At 41.4% G+C, this 27,309-nt stretch overlaps 1 protein-coding gene across 5 annotated transcripts in view; it reads left to right on the top strand.

The window, feature by feature from the left end:
• CATSPERE (catsper channel auxiliary subunit epsilon) overlaps positions 1 to 27,309 on the top strand; it is a 201,574-nt gene that overhangs the window by 150,428 nt on the left and 23,837 nt on the right. For 4 of the 5 annotated variants that reach the window (XM_047841280.1, XM_047841278.1, XM_047841281.1 and 1 more), the window contains 7 exons: positions 4,335 to 4,393; positions 6,595 to 6,670; positions 10,443 to 10,495; positions 12,618 to 12,668; positions 13,083 to 13,116; positions 13,185 to 13,264; positions 22,627 to 22,726. In XM_047841280.1, coding sequence (XP_047697236.1) covers positions 4,335 to 4,393; positions 6,595 to 6,670; positions 10,443 to 10,495; positions 12,618 to 12,668; positions 13,083 to 13,116; positions 13,185 to 13,264; positions 22,627 to 22,726 — 453 coding nt within the window. The remainder of the gene's footprint in view (positions 1 to 4,334; positions 4,394 to 6,594; positions 6,671 to 10,442; positions 10,496 to 12,617; positions 12,669 to 13,082; positions 13,117 to 13,184; positions 13,265 to 22,626; positions 22,727 to 27,309) is intronic. The other variant, XM_047841279.1, reaches the window with a different exon arrangement.

Raw genomic sequence — 27,309 nt, 5'->3', positions numbered from 1 at the left:
CTGGCCCTGCACTCTTGTTTTTTGGGAGATTTTTGATTACTAATTTGATTTCCTTACTGGTTATGGGTCTGTTCTAATTTTCTATTTCTTCCTGTTTCAGTTTTGGTAGTGTGTATGTTTCTAGGAAGTTTTCCATTTCTTCCAGAGTGTCCATTTTATTGGCATATAATTGCTCATAATATTCTCTTATTATTGTTTGTATTTCTGCTGTGTTGGTTGTGATCTCTCTTCTTTCATTCTTGATTTTATTTATTTGGGTCCTTTACTTTTTCTTTTTGATCAAACTGGCTAGTGGTTTATCAATTTTTTTAATTCTTTCAAAGAACCAGCTTCTAGTTTCATTGATCTGTTCTACTGTTTTTTTGGTTTCGATAGCATTAATTTCTGCTCTAATCTTTATTATTTCCTGTCTTCTGCTGGTCTTGGGTTTTATTTGCTGTTCTTTTTCCAGCTCCTTAAGGCATAAGGTTAGGTTATGTATCTGAGATCTTTCTTCCTTCTTTAGGAAGGCTTGGATTGCTATATGCTTTCCTCTTGTGACCACCTTTGCTGCGTCCCAGAGGTTTTAGGTTGTGGTGTTATCATTTTAATTGGCTTCCATATACTTTTTATTTTCCTCTTTGACTGGTTGGTTAACCCATTCATTCTTTAGTAGGATGTTCTTCAGTCTCCAAGTACTTGTTACCTTTCCAAATTTTTTCTTGTGGTTGATTTCAAGTTTCATAGCATTGTGGTTTGAAATATGCACAGTATGATCTCGATCTTTTTGTACTTTCTGAGGGCTGTCCCAGTATGTGGTCTATTCTGGGGAACATTCCATGTGCACTGGAGAAGAATGTATATTCTGCTGCTTTAGGATGAAATGTTCTGAATATATCTGTTAAGTCCATCTGGTCCAATGTGTCATTCAAAGCCATTGTTTCCTTGTTGATTTTTTGATTAGATGATCTGTCCATTGCTGTGAGTGGGGTGTTGAAGTCTCCTAATATTATGTTATTACTATCAATGACTTTCTTTATGCCTAAGGCACATTTTTTACCATCTATGACATCAGGATGAGTCTTATACCCTGTGGCATCCTAGATTTGATGAATTATGATTTTATTCTTTGCATTCTATACTTTCACTCTGACGTGTGTAGATATTTATGTTTATCCTGCTTGGGACTTCTTGGGCCTCTTGAATCTGTGGATCACTGCCTTCATCAGGTATCTTGTCAAATGTCATCTTTGCCTCTGTCCCTGTCTTTTCTCCTGAAACACTGATGAAACAAAAGCTAACCCTCCATCTATTCCCCATGAGTCTTTCTTCTTTATTGTCCATCTTTTTATCTCTCTGTGATACATCGTTATCATTTCTTCTGATCTGTCTTCCACTTCACTCCTTCTTCTTGTCATGCCTGATCTGATGCCAAAATTACACACTGTGTGTTTATTTTGACTCTTGTATTTTCCATCTCTAGAAGTTTTATTTGTTCCTTTAAAAAAAACACTGACACGGGGCGCCTGGGTGGCGCAGTCGGTTAAGCGTCCGACTTCAGCTCAGGTCACGATCTCGCAGTCCGTGAGTTTGAGCCCCGCATCAGGCTCTGGGCTGATGGCTCAGAGCCTGGAGCCTGTTTCCGATTCTGTGTCTCCCTCTCTCTCTGCCCCTCCCCCGTTCATGCTCTGTCTCTCTCTGTCCCAAAAATAAATAAACGTTAAAAAAAAATTTAAAAACAAAAAAAAAACACTGACACATTTATGGTTTCTTTTACACAACAGATATTTTCAACTTGTCATTTATTCCCACACGACTAGTAAACACATCTGTTTTATAATCTGCACCTATTACTTCCATATCTGCAGTCTGAGCATGTGTTATTTCATCTATTTCTTCTCCCTCATCATTGTTTATTCTGGTTTGTTTATTCTCATGCACACCTTATTTCCTTGTGCACTTGGTTATTCTTGACTATGTGCTGTTACACTTGTGAAACTATCTGTAAGAATTCCCTGAGGTTGAGTAAGAATATGCCTTGATCTGAAGATGATCTGAGTTTGCTGCTATCTAGGGGTACCACTCCCTTGAAACTTCTTTAAATCCTGAGTCTTCTGGACAAACAATTCCACCCATACAAGAACCTACCCATAGGTAGGCTACCAATTGTTAGGACAAATTTTTTTCCTTTTCTTGCTTTTTCTGATCACATAGTAACTAAAGTCACTAGAAAGTTAAGGAGGGCCCAAATTTAATCTTGACTTACTCTTACTCTGAGAATACAATCTTCTGATAACACAGGTTAATGTAGAGAGGATATCCAATTTGATTCTCTATCTTGAATTCTCTGTCTCCTGACTATGTTGACAAATGCCTTTAGGGGAGAAATAGACTATGGCCTCTGGTGTTCTGCTTTATTCTCTAGATTCCTAATTTCCCTCAGTCTTTGGGCTAATAGTTCTCTACTCTCTTGTCAGTTATTGGATGCTTTTAAAGGTGACTTCACAAAAGGCTGATGTTTGTAGGTTTTGTGATATGTGTGTTTTTAAGAGCAAAAATTTGTCGGGATGCCTGGGTGGCTCAGTCAGTTAAGTGTCTGACTTCGGCTCATGTCATGATCTTGGGATTTGTGAGTTCGAGCTCCGCGATGGTCTCTGTACTGACAGCTCAGAGCCTGGAGCCTGCTTCAGAGTCTGTGTCTCCCCTTCTCTCTGCCCCTCCCCTGCTCACACTCTGTGTCTGTCTCTCAATAAGAAATAAATGTTAAAAAATTTTTTTTAAAAGAGCAAAAATTTGTCTGTATAACCTATCTACCACTAGCAGAAATGAAAGTCTCCAAATCATTTCCTAATTATTTATAATGAAATGGTTTTTAAACAGATGATCACATTCACAAAATATATATTTTTAAAATAGTTCCACTGGGTAAATATTTTCAGTGATTATGATCCAAAATAATACACATATGCTGGTTGAGTTACAAACCCAAGTTTGAGCACCACTTAAGTGACAATTGATAAGCAACCCTTGGAGAATCTGCTTACATTTCACAAAAGATAATATTAAAATTTTCAAGCCTAATTATGCTATTTTTATCATTACATATGAAGAAGAGTATGGTGTACAATAGAATACAAGTGTAAATTTGACAACTAGCTCCTTTCCTCGAACCTGAACGAGATTTATTTTTAGTGTGATGACCTCCACAGCCTTCAACTTTATCACAAGAGATTGCATATTTCGTTTAATACCACTTACCATCCAAGATGTGGATAAATAAACTTTGTCTCAGAAGTTAAGATTTTTTGCAAAGGTTGTATTAGAGGTACAACATCTCTGTTCTAATCATACCAGATTAGCCAGAGTCAAATTGATATCTCTGAAGATATGTATTAATATATACAAAACAAAGAAGTACCACCAAAAAAGTAATTTTGGGATATGGTGATTATAGTTACCATGCTTTAAAAATATGCAGCTTATGGGGCACCTGGGAGGCTCAGTCGGTTGCGTGTCTGACTTCAGCTCAGGTTATCATCTCACGGTTTGTGAATTTGAGACCCACATTGGGCTCTGTGCTGACAGCTCAGAGCCCGGAGCCTGCTTTGGATTCTTTGTCTCCCCTCTCTCTGCCCCTTCCCTGTTCACATGCTCTCTCTCTTTCTCTCTCTCTCTCAAAAATAAATGTTAAAAATTTTTTTTTAATTAAATAAAAAAATACAACCTATAATTTTTTTCCTCTAATATCATACATGTTCCGTAACTGGATTTATCCTGAAAAGATAGAAACCTTCTGGAATGCTGAACATTGAGATGAAACGTGCCCCAGGTAGAAGAAAATAGCAAGGACATATACACAAGGCAAATAGATTTTTTTTTAATTACTCAAAAACAAGAAAAGAAGTTTCAGGCAAATGACTCCTCAGAGTCTGAAAAATTACAGACAACATTATGTCTGTAATTATTCTAAAAACCTCAAAGAGGAAATAAAAAGGTCCAGAGATGAGGTTATTAGGAACAGGAGAAGGCTGGTCACACATCAGGAATGAAATGAAAAATTAAAAATGAAAATAGGAATATTGCAATGACAAAAGTAAATGAAGAGGGAGAGAGAAGCCATCGAAATAAAGGGACTATGGTAAAATGCAATTCAAAGAGAAAATAAGAAAAAGGTAACAAAGGAAGTCTAATATGTACATAATTGGAGTTTCTGAGTTAGAAAAGAAAATAAATTGGAAAAATACTAATTATATTTTTTCTTACCTAAAGAAAGTTTCAAATCTGTCTTGAAAGTATTCATTGTCCCCCCATTCCCAGTTTTCCTGTTTTAAATAAACTCTCATTTTCTTTTCCAGACAGTAACATTTTTTCAAAATGTAAATTATGAGGCAGTAGATGATTACTTCAAATTGCAGTAAGTATGACTTTTAAAAGAACCTACTCGGTATGAAATGTGCTATCAAGGATATTGATTTCCAGGTGTTCTTTTACTTAAATGGCCTCATATCACTTTAAATATCCAGATTTCAAATTCCTTTAAATGTTTGGAGAGATTTGAAATTACTATTCTGTATAAAAATGTAATGAAATGAAACCTATCAAGGTTTTCATTCATCCAATTGAAGATGCAAAAAACAAGCTATTTCTTTATTCAATAACTTTCAAGTGTGTTTTATCATTCATTCCCATCCCAAAGTCTTTACATACTATCCTTGGGCAGACTAGAACTCTAATATCAGAAAGTCTTTGAGTAGAATCAGAGAAAACACCATCGTTGACTCTTCTTGGAATAGGTAGGACCTGAGCACGATCATTCCCGGAGGAAGCAACTACTCCGGAATTGAGTCTTAAGGCATTTCTGTGGTCATCATTAATTCCTGACTCAATATATTCTCTTGAAAAATAGCCCTGCTACTCCAAGTGAGTATGAGTACCTACTCTATGCCAAGCACTTTCTAGGTGTTCAAAATACATGGTGAACAAGAAAGGAGGTACTGGTGTCGTGGGACATATCTCTTGGAGGAAAAGACAAAGAACAAATCATCAAATAAATGAACAAGATGATTTCAAGTAGTTTTAAATGCTATTAAGGAAAGAAAACAGCACAAAGTGGTAGAGAGAGACCAGGAAGGGGAGGGAGAAAAGTCTACTTTAAAGACAGTACTCAGGGAGGCTCAGTTCATCCCTCGCCCCCTCACCTACCAACTTTTCTCTCGATTCTTCTAATGTTGTATGTTTCTTGGGGTATTTTTGATTTTCTGGATATTTACTCAGAGCTCTGTTGCTGTAGAATACAAATCAAACTGTCCAGGATACTTGAGGTCAGTCGAAGACTCGAGAAAAAGTACCTAATGCTTTGAAATCAGCCACGGCAGGAAAAAAAAAAATCTACCTATAAGAAAAATTATATGGAAAATTATAAATGCAGGGGTGCCTGTGTGACTCAATTGGTTAAGCATCCAACTCTTGATTCTGGCTCAGGTCATGATCTCATGGTTCATGAGATCGAGCCCCTTTGTCAGGCTCTGCACTGACAGCACAGAACCTGCTTGGGATTCTCTCTGCCCCTCCCCACCACACATTCTTTCTCTCTCAAAAAAAAAAAAAAACTTAGAAATTTATAGATGCAGTATTTGTTATAGTGTTCTTCACAGATCTATGGTATATCACTGTATTTATCAAATCAACGTTTCCATCACATTGGAAAACAAACCATAAGTGACATAGTTAAAATTATAAGATGCTTCCTGATTTCAAAGGTATTAAATGAGAAAAAAACATATATCTTAGAATTGATGAAATATGGCACAGTGATTTAAAAAATATAAAAATGTGCTATTTGTATCCTAACTTATTTATTTACATTTTATACCCAATATTTGATAAATAAATAAATATGAAAATGTGATGAATATTGGAAGAAAAAGAACCTTTGCATGTGGTTAGTTTGTTTTTCCCCAGCTGTTTCAAAAAGGAAACACCTGAGCACCAACGGGATAGAATATTAATAAAACTTCCAAAAAACTCTGTGATTTTTGGCCCTCCCCAGTTTCTCTGAGCACAAAATAACTCTTGTGCACTTCATCACCTAGAAATTTGATCTCATTTTTGCTTCCAGTCGGATCATACTATGTGGCATAATGTGGTTCAGGAAACTGATTTCATACCTTACTCTTTATTGTTCCCAAAGTGTTATCAATAGGAGGAAAAGATCTGTAGAGGGTAGAGGAAGAACAAATGGAGCAGCTGTAGCCTTCTGATACCATCAGAAGCAGGGCAAGATGTCAGCAGCACAGCCTCTCCTCTAGGGACTGGGGGTGTTAATAAAACAGGGAGTTGAAATGTTGATAGCTCTCATTTCTCTTTCCCATTGGGCCGACCCTATGCCAGCCCACCATGAGGTGCAAGGGGCTTTCCAGAGTGACCACGGTGCACAGCTGCCTTAGCAGAAGCAGAGAGCAGTTGCTATCACTACCCCCTTCTAGGCCTCTAAAATTCCTCACGGGGCTCAGTCACATTGTGTACATGGGATTTTTCATAGGCTCTCCAGAAAGGTGGGATTGTGCCCGCCTCCCCTGTGATTCTATAATCACCTGCACGTGCTGTTTCTCCTAGACACCAGAACACGGGTCTTCTGCTTCTCCACATGAGGCCTAGTGACTCAGCAAGACCATGTCCAATATCCCAGAAGGTAAGTGACATGCGCAGATCAAAAGCTTTACCTCAATAATGGTAATAATGGTGGTGAGCTGTATAATCCATACAATACCTCTATGCAACTCCACCCCCCTCCTACATTTGTAACATTTCTCCATCGGGAAGAGATCAGGGAACAAAACTCTGGGAATGGATCACAGTTCTGCCTTCCGTGGGTTTGCCGTCGAAAGTGAGACATATAACTACCTATAAAAGTGTAAGATTATTAGTTTATGGAGACAAATAAAACTGTATAAAGGAAAAAGTGAAATTAATGAGAAAAACAGAAGCTGGGTGTGTTTGTCAGAGGAAACTGCCAGTCATGTCCACATTGACCCTGCATTTATTTCTTTATTCAAAAAAAGTGAACCATTGTTTCATTCGAAAAAATGTATCGGATACCGACTGTGTTTCTCTGTCTCAGTATGTGTGTGTAACCACGTAACCACCACCGCTGTCACAAAGACCAAAAGACAGACTCTTCCCTAGGCGTAAACAAAAGCCAGCATGAGGGAATGTGAGATACATGGTCATCAAATAGCCCAGAAGAGTTCTGGGCCATTCTGAGTGTCCCAAAAGGACTGTTGAAGAATCAGTAGAAGTTGAGCAGGCTGGATGCAAAAGGAACCCCAGGAAGACGCATATACCAAAGTACAGCACCGTGAAATAGCAACAGTGTGTTCAGGTAACCAGAAGCACTAAGAAACTGAACACCAATTCTTCAACACCAGCCCACCTCTTCTGAGTCAGTTCTACTCCAAGGGATGCCTCCTCTCTTTATTCCCTCCCAGCCTAATTAACAATCAAGAAACATATATTGGTGGGAAGGCAAGCTGGTGCAGCCACTCTGGAAAACAGTATGGAGGTTCCTCAAAAGACTAAAAATAGAACTACACTACAACCCAGCAATTGCACTACTAGGCATTTATCCACAGGATACAGGTGTGCTGTTTCGAAGGGACACATGCACCCCCATGTTTATAGCAGCACTATCGACAAGAGCCAGAGTATGGAAAGAGCCCAAATGTCCATTGATGGATGAATGCATAAAGAAGATGTGATATATATATATATACAATGGAGTATTACTCAGCAATCAAAAAGAAAGAAATCTTGCCATTTGCAACTACGTGGCTGGAACTGGAGGGTATTATGCTAAGTGAAATTAGTCAGTCAGAGAAAGACAAAAATCCTATGACTTCATTCATATGAGGACTTTAAGAGACGAAACAGATGAACATAAGGGAAGGGAAACAAAAATAATGTAAAAACAGAAAGGGGGACAAGAGACTCATAAATACGGACAACAAACTGAGGGTTGCTGGAGGGGTTGTGGGAGGGGGGATGGGCTAAATGGGTCAGGGGCACTAAGGAATCTACTCCTGAAATCATTGTTGCACTATATGCTAACTAACTTGGATGTAAATTTTTAAAAAATTAAATTTAAAAAAAGAAACATATATTGAGTACCTACTGTATACCAGGCATAACACAGTGAGGAATCCCTACAAGAAGAATTCAAACGTACATGAAATAACAGCCCTCGTCCATCAGGACCCCAGCACAAGGAGCCTGTTCGCAGCAGAGTGAGCTTGCATGAATTTGGAAGGAGCCCTGAACAGAGGCAGATGTGATCCAAGCTTGAGTGCAGCTGACAGACACACGGCTTCCCCGGGCAACTTCCTGCAGGTGCACACCAACCACTCCCCGGCCAGCCTACCCCACCACGTTCCCAGCTTCATCTTCGCAGGAAGCAAGAAACCGCAACCTAGCCAGCTCTTTCTTCCCCAGCCTAGGTCTGTTTTCCACCTCCAGCTGCTTGTCCCGTACAAGATGCCTTCCAGAAGCACCCTGCTTTCCTCTACCCCTTTTTCCTATCTACTCACTAGGTTTGTTAGGGATCCCAACCACTGGGTGCTGCCCAGCCCAGGCATTACAAAAACAGATTAATCTCACCTGAGTTCAGATCCAAGCCTTGCCAGCTGCCGGCTGGGGCAAGCTACTAACCAGTGATTTGCCGCCGCCTCGTTTGCCAAAGGGAAATTGGTCTTACAGTATTTATCCACTCTGTTGAGAGTATTAAATGTGATCCATTTGTGTAAAGTGTCCAGAACGGTGCCTGTCACAGAGTAGCCATCTAATATTACCAGTTTGTTTCTTCTCTTTCCTCCTCGGCATGCCCCAAGACACGGACAGTTCAAATCTAGCCACCCTCTGTGCCCCACTGTAGGTAGCTTGTATTGGCTGCAGTGAAGCCACCCTAGTGAGCCATTCCCCAGAAAGCTTTAGTGATTCCTCCCAGGATCAATTTCCCCAGGGAGAGATGACTACACTCTATGTAATGCATTATCTACCAACGTTTCTGTGTTGACGGCCTTCAGAATTCCTGTCTCAGTTCAGTTGTTCTGCCCGGTTAGAAGGAATGTGCTGTGTCCGCTTCTGAGCTAAGTTAAGAGCAGCCCTACCCTGTCTCTGCACCTGAGAGAATAATGTGAAGTGTTTGCTTTGGCAGCACATATACTAAAATTGGAAAATAATATTAAATAAAGAAAACCAGTGCGCCCATTGTTTTCATTTGGGTTACATGTCAGAATACCTCTAATTAGGTATCCAATCCTGAGAACACTGTCAGCCCCACAGCAGTGGGTGCACGGGTGCCCTAGAAAACAGCCTTTCTCGTGCATCCCATACTCTGTACCAACGTTCCTGTTCACGTTCCACATGCGGGTCAACTCAGATTTTTAACCCCAAGCATGGTTGTTGATTTTTGTCAACTGGGTCCCGGAAGAGAAGGGATGCTATGACTAAGACACCGAGTGATGGTGGGTCCTGACTGAAAGACTCACCCCTAGGAAGCCTAGGATGGGGCGGCAGGGTAGTCAACCACGTGTGACAAATGGATAGGTTAGTAAAGATAAAGGGCAGGCCCATGCTTCTGAACACATTTGACTGGAAAACAAAGCTTTGATGATGAAGGACAGCAAGGACTGTAGGTAGAGTTGCTGAGAGAACAAATCAGGTCCTGTGACCGAGATCAGGTGGTTCAGGCAATAAAATCCATGAACTCCTGCTGTAGAGCATGCCTTTCAAATGAAGGCTGAAGGGCCTTGGTTTCACATGCACAACTCTTTTAAATCCCTCAAGTTTATCTGGACATTATTCTCTAACCCCATCCTCTGATCCCCAAGTCCTACTTTGGGGTAAGGAGTATTAGAGGTTTTTTCAGATTTGTCTTACGGAAATATGCAACATACAGGACATGTTTAAGACAGAAAGCAAGCGTCTAGATCGCCCCTAGGAAGCCTAGGATGGGGTGGCAGGGTAGACAGCAACGAGTAAGGCATCCAGGAGCCAGGTTGAAATTGAAATAGGCATCCTGGTCAGGGAAGAACCAGGTCTCTGGTTAAAAAGAAGTCAAATTAATAGCTATACATATTGTAGAAACCTACCAGCTGAGCCAGGTACAAGCTGGAAGTGGAGTTGATGATCATGTTTGCAGAGGTGCTCGTAAAAGATGAGATTGGGTCAGTTCTGTTGAGATACTGATGTCAAAAAAGCAGAGTACTAACCTTTGGGCAATGGTCTGGGCAACCGGAAGCAAAGAGAGAGAGAAAAAAAATGTGATCAGAAAGAAGGAGTAAAACAGCACAGAACAGTATGATAAACCGTACATTTAAAAGGTTATTTTTTCAAATCGAAAATGTAATTGCTTTTAGCTCATGAGAACCAGAACCGCTGATCTCACCACTTAAATTGCTTCATTTTAGGTGTTCCAAATAGCTGTTGGCTGTAATCCTCGTAAATACATTGCTGTTAAAGGGCAAGTATATTTGCATTTGACCTGTCTTACTCTTTGCATTTTAAAACAAATGGTGAACTACATTGTAATTACTGGTGGTGCTATTAGCCTGATGACTGACATGTTCTTTATGAAATCCAAAGTTGAATCGGCATTGGTGTCCAAAACTTGAATTGAAGTTTGTCCAAACTAAATTTGTGTGAACCTTTTGCCAAGTCAAACCTTACATCTGAGTCGCACAAACAGATAAAAAGAATTAACCTCTTTCCCTATTACCAGCATTTTTCTCCTCCTTCCCTTTTAATAATCCAGTTCCCAGCTTTCACCATCACCTCTTCTCAGCTCTTCAGGCTCACTTCCCAGGGAAGGGAGAGGCAGAAACACTTAGGTCTACTTTCTGTCCTACTCAAATCAGTCATGATCTCATCTCTGTCAGAGAATCGCTTACATCCACATCAGAGAAGCCTCAGTTTCCTGCACCATTTCCCATGGGACATTATTTTAGAGCAAACCTCACAGAACCATCAGTGCTTCCTCCAGAGAACCCCAGGGTTCTCTTTATTTGATCTTACTGTGCTTCATGATGAAGCACGCTGGATTTTGTCATCCACTTGCCAAAGCTCTCTTCTGTGTGGGCGAGACTCGAGGTCAGCAAGCACAGTACGTTCAGCTGAGATAAAGGTGCACTTGAGACGAGAAGGTCTCCTGCGGTTAGGAGTGGGGGAGAGCGGGGGACCAGGGGCTCTTATGCAAGTCTATTTGTGAAACGACTTGCTCTCATCCAAACAATTGTCTATTCACCTGCCATTCCAATAACCTTTGGAGTGTGGAATTGTGATGATCAGTTGCTGGCTTGGTGATTAAGTATTCTTATTTAATTCAGCAAGGAATTTGCATTTTCCATAACTCCTTTTCCAGGAAACATGAAGGCTAACTAATTTATATAGCATAGAGCATCCTGCTTCTGGGATGGTCCACGTCCTTGCTTCTTAGAGAATGGTCAGTGGACCAGCACTGGCATCTTGGGGAATTATTAGAAATGCAGAATCTGTGACCTTCTCCCACTCCTGCTGAGACAGAACCTCTATTTTAACTAAATTTCTGGGAGATTAGCAAGAGCATTAAAATTTGAGAATAACTGCTGTCCTGTTTCCCAGAACTACTGCACACAGTAGCCGTGCCTGCAGATTTCTTTCTTCAGTGAAATGCAGCTTGAATCAGTCTGTTCTGGGAGGGTATACATGGTGATTGTCAGATAGCTGGTTGTTCACCAGACCTATCTGGAAAGCATGTTTGAAAAACATAGATTTCAGTACCTTATTCTAGGCCTCTTAGTCAATGACTAAGAATGACTGCAACCCGAAAAATGACCCTCTGATCTTAAATTCAGGATGTGATAGGCCTAAGGTTTTCACAGTCATGAAAGGAGACCTATGGAGTTCAAGGTGCCCATGACAGGAGAAATGTCCATGATGGAGGGCATCTCATGGGGTCTGTTTTGAGTTTCAGGGTGGGAGATGGTGTAGACTTCCAATATCTCTCTAAACACAGTGGTGATTTGAGTCACTCTCTTGCTGGAAGTAGCCAGCAAAAATGGTCAAATGAATAATTTAACTTACTGAAAAATTTATCACTTTATAGACCATGATAGCCTTATGTCTGCATGAATCCTAACTGGAAATTATGTGAATCCTTAAAGTAGCTCCTTACCTGTACAACTGAGTCTCCAGTAACAATTAGGAGTCTGTGTTTGAAAAAAAAAATATATATATATATGTGTGTGTGTATACACACACACACACACACACACACACACACACACACACATATACATATATATATATGGAAGAAAATAGTCCAAAGAAATTTATCTTATTTTTATAGATTTTCAATGAATTCTTCACATGTATCAAATATAGATAAATCAATATATTTCAAATTCTGATGTCCTCAGAAACATTTATGAAGCTGATTTTTTTAAATAGAAATGCAAGGGCCACAACCAACCCCAGGATTCTAATTCAGTAAGTGACAATTCTGTGATACTCTCAAGTCTGAGAATCACTGAGTTAAATGATTAAATGTCTGTTAAGTATATAAGGGATGATAATATTACAACTTCATTATGTTTTATTTTTTGTAGATTTAATAAAAAAGAATGTCTTCAGCATGATTTCTTTTACCATATTGAAAAGTAAGAAATAGTTTTAACATAAGCACTGAGTCTTATATTAATATAACACCAGTAATTTGGAATCAAGTAGTATTAATTCCTATTAACATCAATCTTTTCTAAAATATGCATTCATTGCTACGAATTTACCTCTAGGCACTGCTTTTGCTGCAACTCACAAATTTTGATAAGTTGTGTTTTCATTTTCATTTAGTTCAAAATGTTTTAAAATTTCTCTTAAGATTTCTTCTTTGACCCATGAGTTATTTAGAAGTGTGTTATTTAATCTCCACACATTTGGGGAGTGTTTTGTAATTATGTTTATTTATTTAACTTTTGTAATACCTCCTTACCTGAACAAAGTAATGGTTTTGATTTTTAAGTTTGAAAAGAAGAAAGAAAAATAAGTAATGAAAAATGATTCTTTTTTTACAGGTCATATTTGAGGAATAAACCATCTAAAAACTTGGTAAGAAAACTATAATTTTATCAATCAGACATATATAGAAAATAACTAAATCATTTTTCCTTTTCTAGCGAGTAAAATATAATTGGAAAGAATATGGCTGCCCATTGAGACTTGATTTTCGAGAAAAGTTTCACCCTTTGGTTCAACTGTAAGTATATTCTTACTAAAATTTTTACTTACTTTGAAAGTTTCAAAATGAAAGTATGAAAACAAAGCTAATTAATTATGCACTTAATAATAAATATTTTTGAGCACCCAATACATGCAACTCTAGGTTTTCAATACTGGTTATACAAAGTTGGACTACCCATGGTGCTTGCCTGTTGAGAGAGCTTGTAATTTCACCGCTGAGACATAGTGGATAAGATAACTGAGGCTCTTCTCAGGCATGCAGGTGATCTCTTCACCCTTGCTTTATTCTCTCTATATCTCTCCCCAAGCTCTTACCAGCACCCCTGCCTGTTTGATAGGAATTACCTTCCCCAGGTGACATATGACTGTTCTGTCCATGGGCCAACAATAACTGAAAGGTTGCAAGGAAAGAAACTAGATTGCTGATAAGGGCTGGTACATTGGGGAGACTTCAAAAATATTATCTCTAACTTAATTCTTAAAAATAATATTTTATAATGAGAATAAAATGCTATTAGGAAGGCTTTTGCATGTAGTTTTATATTACTTTGCTTGTATCTTTGATTTTATTCTTGATTGATGATTTTAAGTAGGCTCCACACACAACATGGAGCTCAAAATCATGACCCTGAGTTCAAGACCTGAGCTGATATCAAGAGTCTGACTCTTAACCAACTGAGTCACCCAGGGAGCCCATGATTATAGCAGTTACACAGCTTGTTGCAAAACTTAAAATAGAAAAATATAAGAGCTAAATGACCCATTTCCTAATTTTTTTTTTTTTGCTATTATAAACAAAATGGTGGTGAATATCCACTTACATACATGTTTGGATACCAGTCCAGATATGCCATTAGGAAAAATTACTGGAAATGAAATTCTTATGTGTAAAATATCAAAATTTTAGTCAAGGTTTCCAGTTAGAGTTTGCGGGACCTCTCAGGCTAGAGACAATTTCTGAGATCTCTCAGGTGGTAGGTATGACATAGTGAATCAGGTGCTCTGATTTAATTTTGCTATGGGAGCTGTCCTTATTGGGACCCAGAAGTCCTCTGCCATCATGTCCTGCCCACCTCTCCTCACCTATGGCAGTTCTAAGATTCTGTGCTGTGCCCTCTACATCATTGTCCTACAGTCCCTCTGTCCTGGGTCCTCTTAGCTATCAGGCCATTCTGCTATCTTCTTAAGTTTTGTTCTTCTACACATCTAGTGATGCCACTGCTTTTCCTGAGAACCCTTGAAACCCCTTCCACCACTGAGGCCTCATTTTTCTCTTTGTTTGTTTTGCTTTGTTTTTTAAATTTTTATTTTAATTCCAGTTAGTTAACATACTGTTACATTAGTTTCAGGTGTACAATATAGTAAGTCAATAGTTCCATACATCACCCTGTGCTCATTATGACAAGTGCACTCCTTAATCCCCATCACCTATATCACCCATTCCCTCCACCCCCATACCCTCTGGTAGCCATCAGATTGTACTCTATAATTAGGAGTCTGTTTGTTGATTTGTCTCTCTCTCTTTTTTTCCCTTTCTCATTTGTTTTGGTTTTTAAACTCTACATATCAGTGAAATTATATGGTATCTGTCTTTCTCTGACTTATTTCAGTTAGCATTATACTCTCTAGTTCCATCCATGTCATTGCAAATGGCAAGATTTCATTCTTTTTCATGGCTGAATAATACTCCATTTTATACACACACGCACAATGGAATATTACTCAGCCATCTAAAAGAATGAAATCTTGCCATTTTCAACAACATGGATGGAGCTAGAATGTATTATCCTAAGCAAAATAAGTCAATCAGAGAAAGACAAATATATGATTTCACTCATATGTGGAGTTTAAGAAGCAAAACAAATGAACATATGGGAAGGTGGGGAGATAAGAAATGGAAACAAACCATAAGAGACTTAATGATAGGGAACAAACTGAGGGTTGATGGAGGGAGGATAGTGCGAGATGGACTAGACGGGTGATAGGTACTAAGGAGGGCACTTGTTGTGATGAGCACTGGGTGTTGTATATAAGTGAAGAATCACTAAATTCTACTTCTGAAACCAATATTGCACGGTATATTAACTAACTAAAATTTTTTTTAAATGAAGAAATAATGCTTGGTAGAATTCACCTGTGTAGCCATCTGGTCCTGGACTTCTGTTTTTGGGGGAATATTTTGATTACTGACTCAATTTCTTTGCTGATTATTCATCTGCTCAAATTTTCTATTTCCTCCTGTTTCAGTTTTGGTAGTTTGTACATTTCCAGGCATTTGTTCATTTCTTCTAGGTTGTCCAATTTTTTGCCGTTATGGTTTTTTCATAATAGTCTCTTATAATTGTTTGTATTTCTGTGGTGTTGGTTGTTATTTCTCCTCTCTTGTTTATGATTTTATTTATTTGGGTCCTGTCCTGCTCACTTTCTCTCTCTCTCTCTCTCTCTTTCTTTGAGAAGTCTGGCCACAGGTTTTCCAATTTTGTTGATTTTTTCAAAGAACCAGCTTTTGGTTTCATTGAACTGTTCTATTGGTTTTTCAGTTTCTATAACACTTATTTATGCTCTAACCTTTATTATTTCCTTTCTTCTGCTGGTGTAAGGTTTTGTTGTCTTATTCTAGCTTATTTAGGTGCAAGGTTAGGTTGTTTATTTGAGATTTTTCTTGCTTCTTGAAGGAGACCTATATTGGTATATACTTCCCTCTTAGGACCACTTTTGCTGCATCCCAGAGGTTTTGAGCCATTGTGTTTTCATTGTCATATGTTTCCATGTACTTTTTTATTTTTTCTTTGATTTCTTCTTGACCCACTCATTGTTTAGTAGCATGTTCTTTAACCTCCATATATTGTGCTCTTTCCAGATTTTTTCTTGTGGTTGACTCCTAGTTTCATAGCATTGTGGTGAGAAAAGATGCATGTATGACTTCAATTTCTTGAATTTGTTAAGATTTGTTTTATGGCTTAATATGTGATCTATTCTGCAGAATGTTCTGAGTGCACTTGAATGTGTATTCTGCTGTTTTAGGATGGAAGGTCTTGAATATATCTGTTAAATCCATGTGGTCCAGTGTGTCATTCAGAGCCATTGTTTCCTTGTTGATGTCCTATATAGATGATCTGTCCATGGATGTAAGTGGGTTGTTAAAGTCCCCTATTATTATTGTATTATTATCAATTAGTTCCTTTATGTTTGTTAACTTTTTTATCCATTTGGGTGCTTTGATGTTTGGTGCATTAATATTTACAATTGTTATATCTTCTTGTATTGTCCCCTTTATTATTATATAGTATCCTTCTTTGTCTCTTGTTACAGTCTTTGTTTAAAGTCTAGTTTTTCCAATAGAAGTATTGCTAGTCCAGCTTTCTTTTGATGTCCATTTGCATGATAAATGTTTCTCCATCCCCTCACTTTCAATCTGCAGGTGTCTTTTGGTCTAAAATGAGTCTCCTGTAAGCAACATATAGATAGCTCTTGTTTTGTTTTGGTGGGTTTTTTTTAAGTTTATTTATTTATTTTGAGAGAGAGAGCGAGCACGTAAACAGGGGAGGGGCAGAGAGAGAATCCCAAGCAGGCTTAATGCTGTCAGTGCAGAGCCCAACATGGGGCTCGTCTCACAAACTGTGAGATCATGACCTGAGCAGAAATCAAAAGAGTCAGTCACTTAACTGACTGAGCCACCCAGGTGCCCCAAAAATGAGTCTTGTTTTTTTGTCCTTTCTGTCACCCTATGTCTTTTGATTGGAATGTTTAATCCATTCAAAGTAAGTATTGATGGGTATAAACTGACTGCCATTTTATCACTTGGTTTATTACTTAGTTTTCCTGAAGATTTTCTCTGATCCTTTCTTGTCTTTCTCTCACGTTTTGTTGATTTTCTTTAGTGATATATTTGCATTTCTTTCTCTTTAGTCTTTACATACTTATTAACAGTTTTTGGTATATAGTTACCATCAGGTTTGTATATAACCTCATCTGCATGCAGCAGTCTATATTAAGTTCGTGGTCATTTAAGTTTGAAACCACTCTTTTTGCCTCTCCTACCTATATTTTAGGTATATGTTATTATGTTTTACATCCTTTTTTGTGTGAGTTCCTTGACTGACTTTTTTTTTTTTACAGAATTACTCATTTCTTTTGTGTTCCTTACCTCTCTTCTTTTCTATATTTAGTAGCGGAGTCTGTTCTACCAGTCTTCAGATAACTCTCTGGCTTATTGATTTGGATGTGGGTGATGTCTAGTTGAAAATGTGGGGTGGGATGAGCTCAGGGTCCTCCTATTCTGCCATCTTCCCAGGCTCCTTGTTTTTTTTGTTTTTTGTTTAATGCGGTACCTAATCCCCCAGTGGTACATAATCTTAATGTTCTCTCCCAGAGAAGTGTACTCTTCAATTCATTATTATTAAACATCTTTGAACATTTTACTCTGGTAGGCAATGGGAACTCAAAGATAAATAAGATAGGATTTCTGTTCCCAGGGCTCAAGAGCCTGATGAATTAGATAAACATATGAGCTGATATGGAATAATAAAAAGGAAACTCAAAAGAAAAGAATCCAACCCAGCTGCGGAAGGGAGATGGGCTTTGGGAAATATTTCCAGAATAACTTGCATTTGAGCTAGTCACTGAGTCTTAAAGGATAATGAATATTTAGCTGAAGGCAGGGAGGGAAAAAGAGAAGTGGGGAAGGTGATAATGGACTCCACCAGGGAGCCTTTCAAGCAAAAATTATGGTGAGGAAGAAAATGCACAGTTCCAACAGTAAAATGCTGTTGGGGCATTAAGTGAGGCAGTAAGTGTCAAGCCAAGAGGCTGGGAAACTAGCTAGGTGGAGTCTACCTTGTGAAAGACTTTCTGTCCATTCTATGGTAGAGTGGCATGATCAAATATGTGCCTTAACTAGTTCTCTCTGGGAGAAGGGTAGAAGATGACCTTCAGGAAAGCAAGTCTAAGTAGGGAGACCAGGTGGCAAACTATATTGGTAGTACCAGTGGAGGAAAATTGGTACTCCAGTTGGTACCTCCAATGGTAGTTCCATGGAGGAAAAAAACGAGTGATTAAAATAGCAGCAAGGACAAAGAAGAGGAATTATTTATGAGAAAAATGAGGGATTGTAATACACAGGGCTTGATAATTGATTGATAATTGATAGAAGAAAAGAGAGAATGAGGAAGACGAATGAGTCCCAGTGACCTCAATCAGAAGAGGTCTCCACAAACTTCTACCACCTTACCTACTCATCTGCAAACATCCGTCCCCTTGAACTCTGTCTGTCTTCCTATCATCATAGGTGAACTATACGTACATGTAAGGCCTCTCTCTCCATCTGGGAATTGGATCCCCACCTGCTTTCCTAATTCAGAACACTGCTTCCGAAACTGCCCCCTCCTTCTCCGGCATCATCGACTTTTCCCTCTTGACTGTATCATCAAAGAAACCTGCAGTTCTAACGTCATCAGAAACAAAAACACAACAAGACCCTCCCTTGACCCCACTACCTCTTCAGCTACCATACTCACCGTGACTAACTCTCCTCCTGTCCCCCAGCCCCTCTCAGTGAGGATTCTACCAGCACCACGCCACTGGCACTGCTGGCTAGTGTCACCGGTGGCCTCCATATTGGTACACCCAGTGCTCAGCCCACAAGACTCACCCTACCTGACCTCGTTAGCAAGAATTGCATAGCTGGTCACTCTCTCCCAATTGAAACGTTTTCTTCACTTGGCTTCACATTCTCCTACTCTTCCTGCTACCTCGCGGTATCTTACCATAAACCGAGCGCAAAGGACGCCTGGCGGAAATGTGTGCTCATGGTGTCTTTATGTACAGATTTTTCAAATTGTGGTAAAATACACATAACAAAACATAGTGAACATTTGGATGTATACGTTGTACGGTCAGCCAGTGCCATACTGCACAGCAGTGAAAATGAATGACTAAGATGGCTGTAAGAGGGAATCGGACAGTCAGCCATGAAGCTCGGGTTGGGTAGGGAAGGAAGAGTAGCCGGGAGGGAGCTGCTGATGAGGAAAAGAGATCAAGAGACTGGAAACTTCTATGGATTCATCTCAAAACCTAATATTGAATGTCAGGGGGAGGGGGGGAAGTTGCCAAAATATACTTGCAGTGTAACCTCATGTTACATTTATTTGCAAACCCACAAAGCAGCACTATATATGATTTATGGATATATTTATGTATAAGTAAAGTTTAAAACCTGGATGGGAATGATATATAACAACTTTCACATTATTCTCTGTGTCCTGCATATTTGAAATATTTTCTAATTAAAATGAAATAAGCTATAGGAGCCAAGTCCATGAAGAAAACTGGGGAAGTAGCATCAAAGGCCCAGGTGGCAATGTTGAAAGGAGAATAAATTCATCCTCTGAGACTTGGGGGGAAGGAGTAAAAAAAAATTTGTTTTTATTTTTATTTTTGATATTTATTTATTTTTGAGAGAGAAAGAGAGCGTGAGCAGTGGTGAAACAGAGAGGGAGGGAGACACAGAATCCGAAGCAGGCTCCAGGCTCGGAGGTGTCAGCACAGAGCCTGATGTGGGGCTCCAACTCACTGACTGTGAGATCATGACCTGAGCCGAAGTCGGATGCTTAACCGACTGAGCCACCCAGGCGCCCCGGAGGGAGTAAAATTAAATGTAGAAAGTGACTGGTTTGGAAATAGGAGTGTGGGAGTGAAGAGAAGTCATGTCTGACAACCTCAATTTACTTCCATGAAAGAGAAAGGACGCTGTGTAAACGGGGCGCCCTGAGGGGTTGAGGAGGAGCTTTGAGGAGGATGTCAGGGGTCACTGAAGGTAATGTGAGACGGCCTGGCTAAGGCGACCCATAGAAAGATGATCAGACAACACCGAAGGCACAATTGAGTTGACGCCACAAGTGGGTTCAATCCCACATATTTGAATTTCTCGAGTGACATGTGCTTGAATGCGGAAGGCACAGTGTGACGTCCAAGACTGGGGTGAGATGTTGGAGGCAGGGCCAGAACAAGTGAATGAATCCAGGATGCTGGGCAGGGAGGAAACTGCCTGGAGGAGGAAAGCAGAGAGGGGTCAGGATTGGAAGTCTGGTGAGGTCAAGGGGCAGATGAGAGTCTGCGAGGGGTGAAGGAGGCGGGGCCGGAGAGCAGGCCGGAGATCCAAACCCTACTTTGGATCACGTGGCGGCACGTTTGTCTTGGGGTTACTTACTTACGTGTCTGGGCACCAGGACTCACTTGATAGAGCATGCTGCTTCCAATTCATTCTCCTGGAATAATTAACCCAGCTATTAAAGCACCACAAAACAGAAAATAAAAGACATGATACCGTGGGCTATCTGAGTGGCCGTGCAGGACTGAAAACATATGCATCCAGTGGATCCACGGAGAGGTCTCTCCTTCCGAATTCCAAAAGGGGAACTGTCACAGTGAAGTTACAAGTTGTAGGGAAGTTAGTTGCCAAGTAAAGACATTCCCGAATTTCTCAGGTTTCATTGGTATCATATCTTATTAATGAACATTAATGAAAATAAGCCATGCTTACACGGGGAAGTATTTTTGTCCCATATGCTCAGTGAAATCGATAAAACATCATCAAGGAGCATTATAAACCCGGGAAATATGGGGTCATGTAATTTATCCTTATTGCCACTAGATGACGCTATAGCTTATTGGTTTTGTGAGTGTCCAAAGATGTCTGCTCCCAGTTCAAGGAAAATCTTTTTTCTGAATTCAAATAAAAGGTCTGGCTTTACAATTAGTCCTTAATCATTCAAGAATGTGATGGCTTTCAGAAGATGCAAACAAGCTGCACCTTCCGAATCTCCTAGAATGAGAGCTTTGCTAAAGCCTGGCCCAAATCTCCGAAACTGCATACCACATTAAATGTGTCACACACGTGTGTGCATTTTCCTGTGGAAGGAACTTTAGAGTTCTCTGTGACCTTCCTCCTGTGCTGGGAAACACGTCGACCACCACTACTCTAACCCCTAGCTAGTCACACCTGAGTTCATGTCTTCATGGTTCCTAAAAATGAATTAAGATGAAAATAAAGTAGCTTCTTCAGATACCACTTTCCGATAGGTAAAAATCCCCTGCCCTGCTTGTGAATGGGACAACAGCTGGTTTTTCTAAGCAAGAATGGACGGTGTCAGGTTGTAGGACATACGGAGAGCCAGGTAGAGCGACCCGTGAAGTCAGGCAGAGTTGCGGGCAGTGGGTAGAGAAACACTGTCAAGGACCCTTGATCTTTTACGGATAAACACAGAGAGGGGAAGCAAGAGAAAATATCAGACACTGGGGCAAGAGTCCTGGAGTCAGAGCCCAGCAGCAAGCGCCTGAACCAAAGTCCTAAGTGAAATTTTCATCCTGGGGGATGGGGGGGGGGGGGGGGGGGAGGAGACATTCCCATTCAGAAAAACGGTCACTGACTGATGGAGAAGGAAGATGTGACCATGTTTAAAATGGCAACAAGGTCTGGTACACACCAGTAACTTCACCAGTAACTGAACCTGAACTTTGGTCTCAAGCCCCTGTTTCCATACGGTACCAAAAAAAACAAAAAAACAAAAAAAAACAATAATAATGATCTTAACAATTTGAAGGAACATCCCTTTTGAAACACACTGAATTTGGGGTGAATACTCTAAGCTCAATGGGGCTTATGTCTCCAGTGCTGGCATCTGGGGGGTGGGCAACCTGTCCATGCTTGACTGTCTGCTGGGGTCTGCTGTGGGTAGAAGTCATCACGAGCTCCCTGGGCATGAGCCATGCATGACTGTGGCTCCTGGGAGCTGGTGGCCACTTCTAGCTCTCGGTCCCATGAGAGGTCTCACTGCTGCTGCCCGTCCCCTGACACTCAGCCCTGTCCTCCAGCCGGGTCCTCCCGGGAGATCCAGAACATCTGCTCTCCTAGTGATTCTGTGCTTTAATTCGCTGGCATGCAACAGTCACCCAAAGAATTCATGTGGATTCAATGACACCAGGGGATCTTTGCTGTGCCCTTCCTCCTTCATCCCTGCAGTCTTTTTCCCTGCGACCAGCCAGCACGGCAGGGCCTCACCTCCTCACTACGTGGTTCCCGTCAAACTGAAGAGCACTTAGGGCTCTGACTGTTGAAAAGGCGACATCATTCTGCTTTGTCACTATGAGGCTGATTTTGAGAGGTGAAGGAAACCTGTACAGTAGGTACAGTTGTTATTTTACAGATAAGTGAGGATGTCGAGGCTTCCAGAACATAAGTCACCTCCCTGGGGCTGCAAGGCTGGCTGTTCAGGGATAAACACAGAACTGAAACGGAAGCCCACCAGACAAGAAAGCTGCCGCTCTTAACCCCTGTCCTCTACCCTCAACTACTATTGTTGTGCTTGTTGTCTCATGCAGATACAATGAAAATGGCTATGTTGAAGATGTGGAAGTCAATTTCATTGTGTGGGAAATACACGGCAGGAACGACTACAGCTTTAATAATACCATGAAGAAGGTACGGTGTCTTTGAGTTGAAACAGACCTGAACGCGCAGGTAGACCTGTCGTCCCGTTTTAAATCTGTATATAAATTATCTAAGGGAAATAGAACCTGTAACACACAGGTAGAAAACACACACGACCTGTGTATTAAATTTTGTGAATACTGAAATTCATTCACAGGGAAAGAAGCCCTGGTCATAGTCACAGACTTTGGGGTGCCTGGGTGGCTCAGTTGGTTGAGTGTCCAACTCATAATTTCAGCTCCAGGTCATGATCCCAGGGTCATGGGATCGAGCCCTGCATGGGCTCTGCACTGGGTGTGGTGCCTGCTTGAGATTCTCTCTTCCTCCTGTCCCTCTGACCCACTCAAGCCCTCGCCCACTCTCTCAGGGTGAGATGAGATGAGATACTCAGCCTCCTTGGTGACAACCCTCTCACTTTGCAGGTCTTGGCAGGAAGACCTTACCCCTCCTGGCCACCACACTTCACTCCCCTATGTGGCCTTCTATCCTGAGGGCCTCCCATCACAATGGAGCCTCCCCAGAAGTCACCAGCATTGATTCCTGCTTTTCCCCAGAGATCTCAAGCTCAAAGGCAGGGATGACTCCTTCCAAAGGAACTTTCTCATCTGTCAGAGACCTTAATGCTCCAAGAAGGAGAACCCACCAGATAGCAGCCAAGAGACAATGAGTTCCGCCTGCTACCCCTCCAGAATGTCGCAAGAACAAACTGTCTTTCAATTATGTGGCCAAACAAATCCATCCCACCATGTTCCTCCCACACTTGTCCAGCCCCCAAAATGTGATTCCTTCCCAACTACCCTCTCCCCACAGTCTCATCCCTAAACTATTCCATTCTTCTTATACCTGGGTCCAGATTCCCTGGCCCCCATTCCTCTGCACCTTCTCAAACCTTTCTAATATACCCTGGGGTTAAATGCCCCTTGACCCTTCTTCAGTAGACATTCCTCAGAGAATATATAATTTTCCCTGTTTTTCTCTCAAACCAAGGGTTCTCTTTCTCTCTCCCCAAAGTACTTCAGGATAAGCTGCGGAACTAAAGCCCTCCCTAATCCACAGTGTCATGGCCAGATCAATAATCCCCTCACCCTAATTCAAGTGGCATTGGTTTAAGGCCCCTGTCATCCAGGTGTCACATACCCCATCCCTGGCTGTTGCTGTCATTTGCTCAGAACTTGGTGAGTGTTCCTCATGGCCTAAAAGCAGTCACAGTTGACTCCTGACTGTGGCCAGCCATCACATGGGGCTATTGCTGGGGAGAAGCTTTCTAAATGGGGATGACGTTTCCCCGCCCTGTTTGCGTCTGGGTGGGGCCACATGACTGGTTCTCACCTCCGGGGAATGAGCAGAAGCGATATGTGTCACGTGCAGGCTGAAGTGCTAAAGAAGGGGCCGCATGAACCTCCATGCTTCCGACCTTCCTCCACATGTCAGTCGATTGCAGCAACAATTAAAGACGGAATAGATACAAGCTGGGTAAGAAGGGACCGGTGAAGGGAACCTTCAAAGAGCCACTAGACAGAAAAGCCACTCCACTGCTTGAGAAGAGTCATCCATAGGAACCCTCTCACCAGGGGCATCTGCACCGGACTATGTGTGAGCAGGAATTGAACTTGAATGCGTAAAGGCCCTGAGGGTTGGGGTTTATTGCGGCACAGCTGAGCCTGCCTTGACCAATGTCAGTCCGTTTGCTATAATTACATTTACATTCAAACACTCCGGGGGTGCCTGGGAGGCTCAGTCGGTTAAACGTCCAACTCTTGATTTCAGCTCAGGTTATGATCTCATAGCTTCATGAGATCAAGCCCCACATCGGGCTCTGCGCTGGCAGCGTGGAGCCTGCTTGAGATTCTCCTTCTCTCTCTGCCTCTTCCCTGCTTGCACTCTGTCGCTTTTTCTCAAAAAAAAAAAATAATAAATGAAAAACTTGGTAGATAGATTTGGAAGATGGCAGCGTAGGAGGACGCTGGGCTCACCTCATCCTGCTGATCACTTAGATTCCACCCACACCTGCCTAAAACACCCAGAAAACTGCCAGAAGACTAGCAGAACGGAGTCTCCGGAGCCCAGCGCAGACGAGAGGCCCACGGAAGAGGGTAGGAAGGGCGGAGAGGCGGTGCGCACTACACGGACTGGCGGGAGGGAGCCGGGGCGGTAGAGGGGCAGCCCGCCTGGCAAGGCAGAGCCACTGAGACTGGCTGGCAAAAGCAGGGGGGCCAGACTGCATGGGTTCTGACAGCCAGTGGGACTTAACATCTGGAATGTTAAAAGTCAACAGCTCTGCTCAGAGAGCGGGAGGGCGAGAGGACACCAGGAGGGAGAGGTGTTGAGCCCTGGCAGACAGAGCTCAGCTCCGCAGGGAACAAAGGCACTGGCCAGCACCATCTCCCTCTCCCATCCCCAAGCCGAAATCCCAAAGGGAACCAGTTCCCGAACTGCTTGCGCTGCGAAAACGCCCAACGACAGTGTTTCTGTGGATCCATCCCTCCGACGGGTCTGCCTCCCTCCTGGTGCTTCAGGGACCCTCCCGCAGGGGACCACCAAAGGCAAAGAGAGCTGAGCCTGCCCCTCCCGCCCCTGCGCACCTTGCGGATCCACCCCGGCTAATACGCCATATCCCATAGAAGCAGCACCATAAGCCTGGTAGTGTGCAAGTAGCCCAGAGAGGGGCCACACCACTCCACAGTGAGTCCTGCCCCTGGGAGACGGGAAGATAAGGTACACACCAGTCTGACTGTAGCCCCAGCAGTGGGCTGGGTACAGATGTTGGGTCTGACTGCGGCCCCACCCACCAACACAAGTTACTCCAGACAGCACAGCGGAAGTGCCCTGCAGTTGGACGCCACCCCAGGGACTACCCAAAATGACAAAACGGAAGAGTTCTCCTCAAGAGAAACTCCAGGAAGTAGCGACAGCTAACGAATTGATCAAAAACAATTTAAGCAATATAACGGAACAAGAACTTACAATAAGAGTTGAAAAATTAATTGCTGGGCTTGAAAAAAGTAGAGATGACAGCAGAGAATCTATTGCTACTGAGATCAAGAGACTGAGAAATAGTCATGAGGAGCTAAAAAATGCTATAAATGAGGTGCAAAATAAAATGGAGGCGACCGTAGCTCGGATTGAAGAGGCAGAGGAGAGAATAGGTGAATTAGAAGATAAAATTATGGAAAAAGAGGAAGCAGAGAAAAAGAGAGAAAAAATTCCAGGAGTATGAGGGGAGAATTAGAGAACTAAGTGCTGCAATCAAACAGAACAATATCCATATAATAGGAATTCCAGAAGAGGAAGAGAGAGAGAAAGGGGCTGAAGGTGTACTTGAACAAATCATAGCTGAGAACTTCCCTGATCTGGGGAAGGAAAAAAGGCATTGAAATCCAAGAGGCAAAGAGAACTCCCTTCAGATGTAACTTGAATCAATCTGCACAACATATCATAGTGAAACTGGCAAAATACAAGGATAAAGAGAAAATTCTGAAAGCAGCTAGGGATAAACATGCTCTAACATATGAAGGGAGACTGATAAGACTATTGACAGACCTATCTACTGAAACTTGGCAGGCCAGCAAAGAATGGCAGGAAATCTTCAATGTGATGAACAGAAAAAATATACAGCAAGTCTGTCATTCGGAATAGAAGGAGAGATAAAGGTGTTCCCAAACAAACAAAAACTGAAGGAATTCATCACCACTAAACCAGCCCTACAAGAGATCCTAAGGGGGATTCTGTGAGTGAAATGTTGCAAGGATGACAAAGTACCAGAGACATCACTACAAGCATGAAACCTACAGACATCACAATGACTCTCAGCCCATATCTTTCTATAATAACACTGAATGTAAATGGACTAAATGCTCCAACCAAAAGACGTAGGGTATCAGAATGGATAAAAAAAACAAGACCCATCTATTTGCTGTCTACAAGAGACTCATTTTAGACCTGAGGGCACCTTCAGATTGAAAGTGAGGGGATGGAGAACTATCTATCATGCTACTGGAACTCAAAAGAAAGCTGGAGTAGCCAGACTTAGATCAGACAAACTAGACTTTAAATTAAAGGCTGTCACAAGGCCTATCCATGAGAAAGAGCTAACAATTGTAAATGTCTATGCGCCGAATACGGGAGCCCCCAAATATATAAAACAATTAATCACAAACATAAGCCACCTTATTGATAAGAATGTGGTAATTGCAGGGGACTTTAATACTCCACTTACAACAGTGGATAGATCATCTAGACACAGGATCAATAAAGAAACAAGGCCCTGAATGATACATTGGATCAGATGGACTTCACAGGTATATTTAGAACTCTGCATCCCAAAGCAACAGAATATACTTTCTTCTCGAGTGCACATGGAACATTCTCCAAGACAGATCACATACTGGGTCACAAAACAGCCCTTCATAAGTATACAAGAATTGAAATCATACGATGCACATTTCAGACCACAATGCTATGAAGCTTGAAATCAACCACAGGAAAAAGTCTGGAAAACCTCCAAAAGCATGGAGGTTAGAGAACACCCTACTAAAGCATGAATGTGTCAACCAGGCAATTAGAGAAGAAATTTG

The sequence above is a fragment of the Prionailurus viverrinus genome, chromosome F1 (genome assembly GCF_022837055.1).
Source record: "Prionailurus viverrinus isolate Anna chromosome F1, UM_Priviv_1.0, whole genome shotgun sequence".
Taxonomy (NCBI): Eukaryota; Metazoa; Chordata; class Mammalia; order Carnivora; family Felidae; genus Prionailurus; species Prionailurus viverrinus.
The sequence above is the reverse complement of the archived record's forward strand: the minus strand, read 5'-3'. Positions and strand labels throughout refer to the sequence as shown.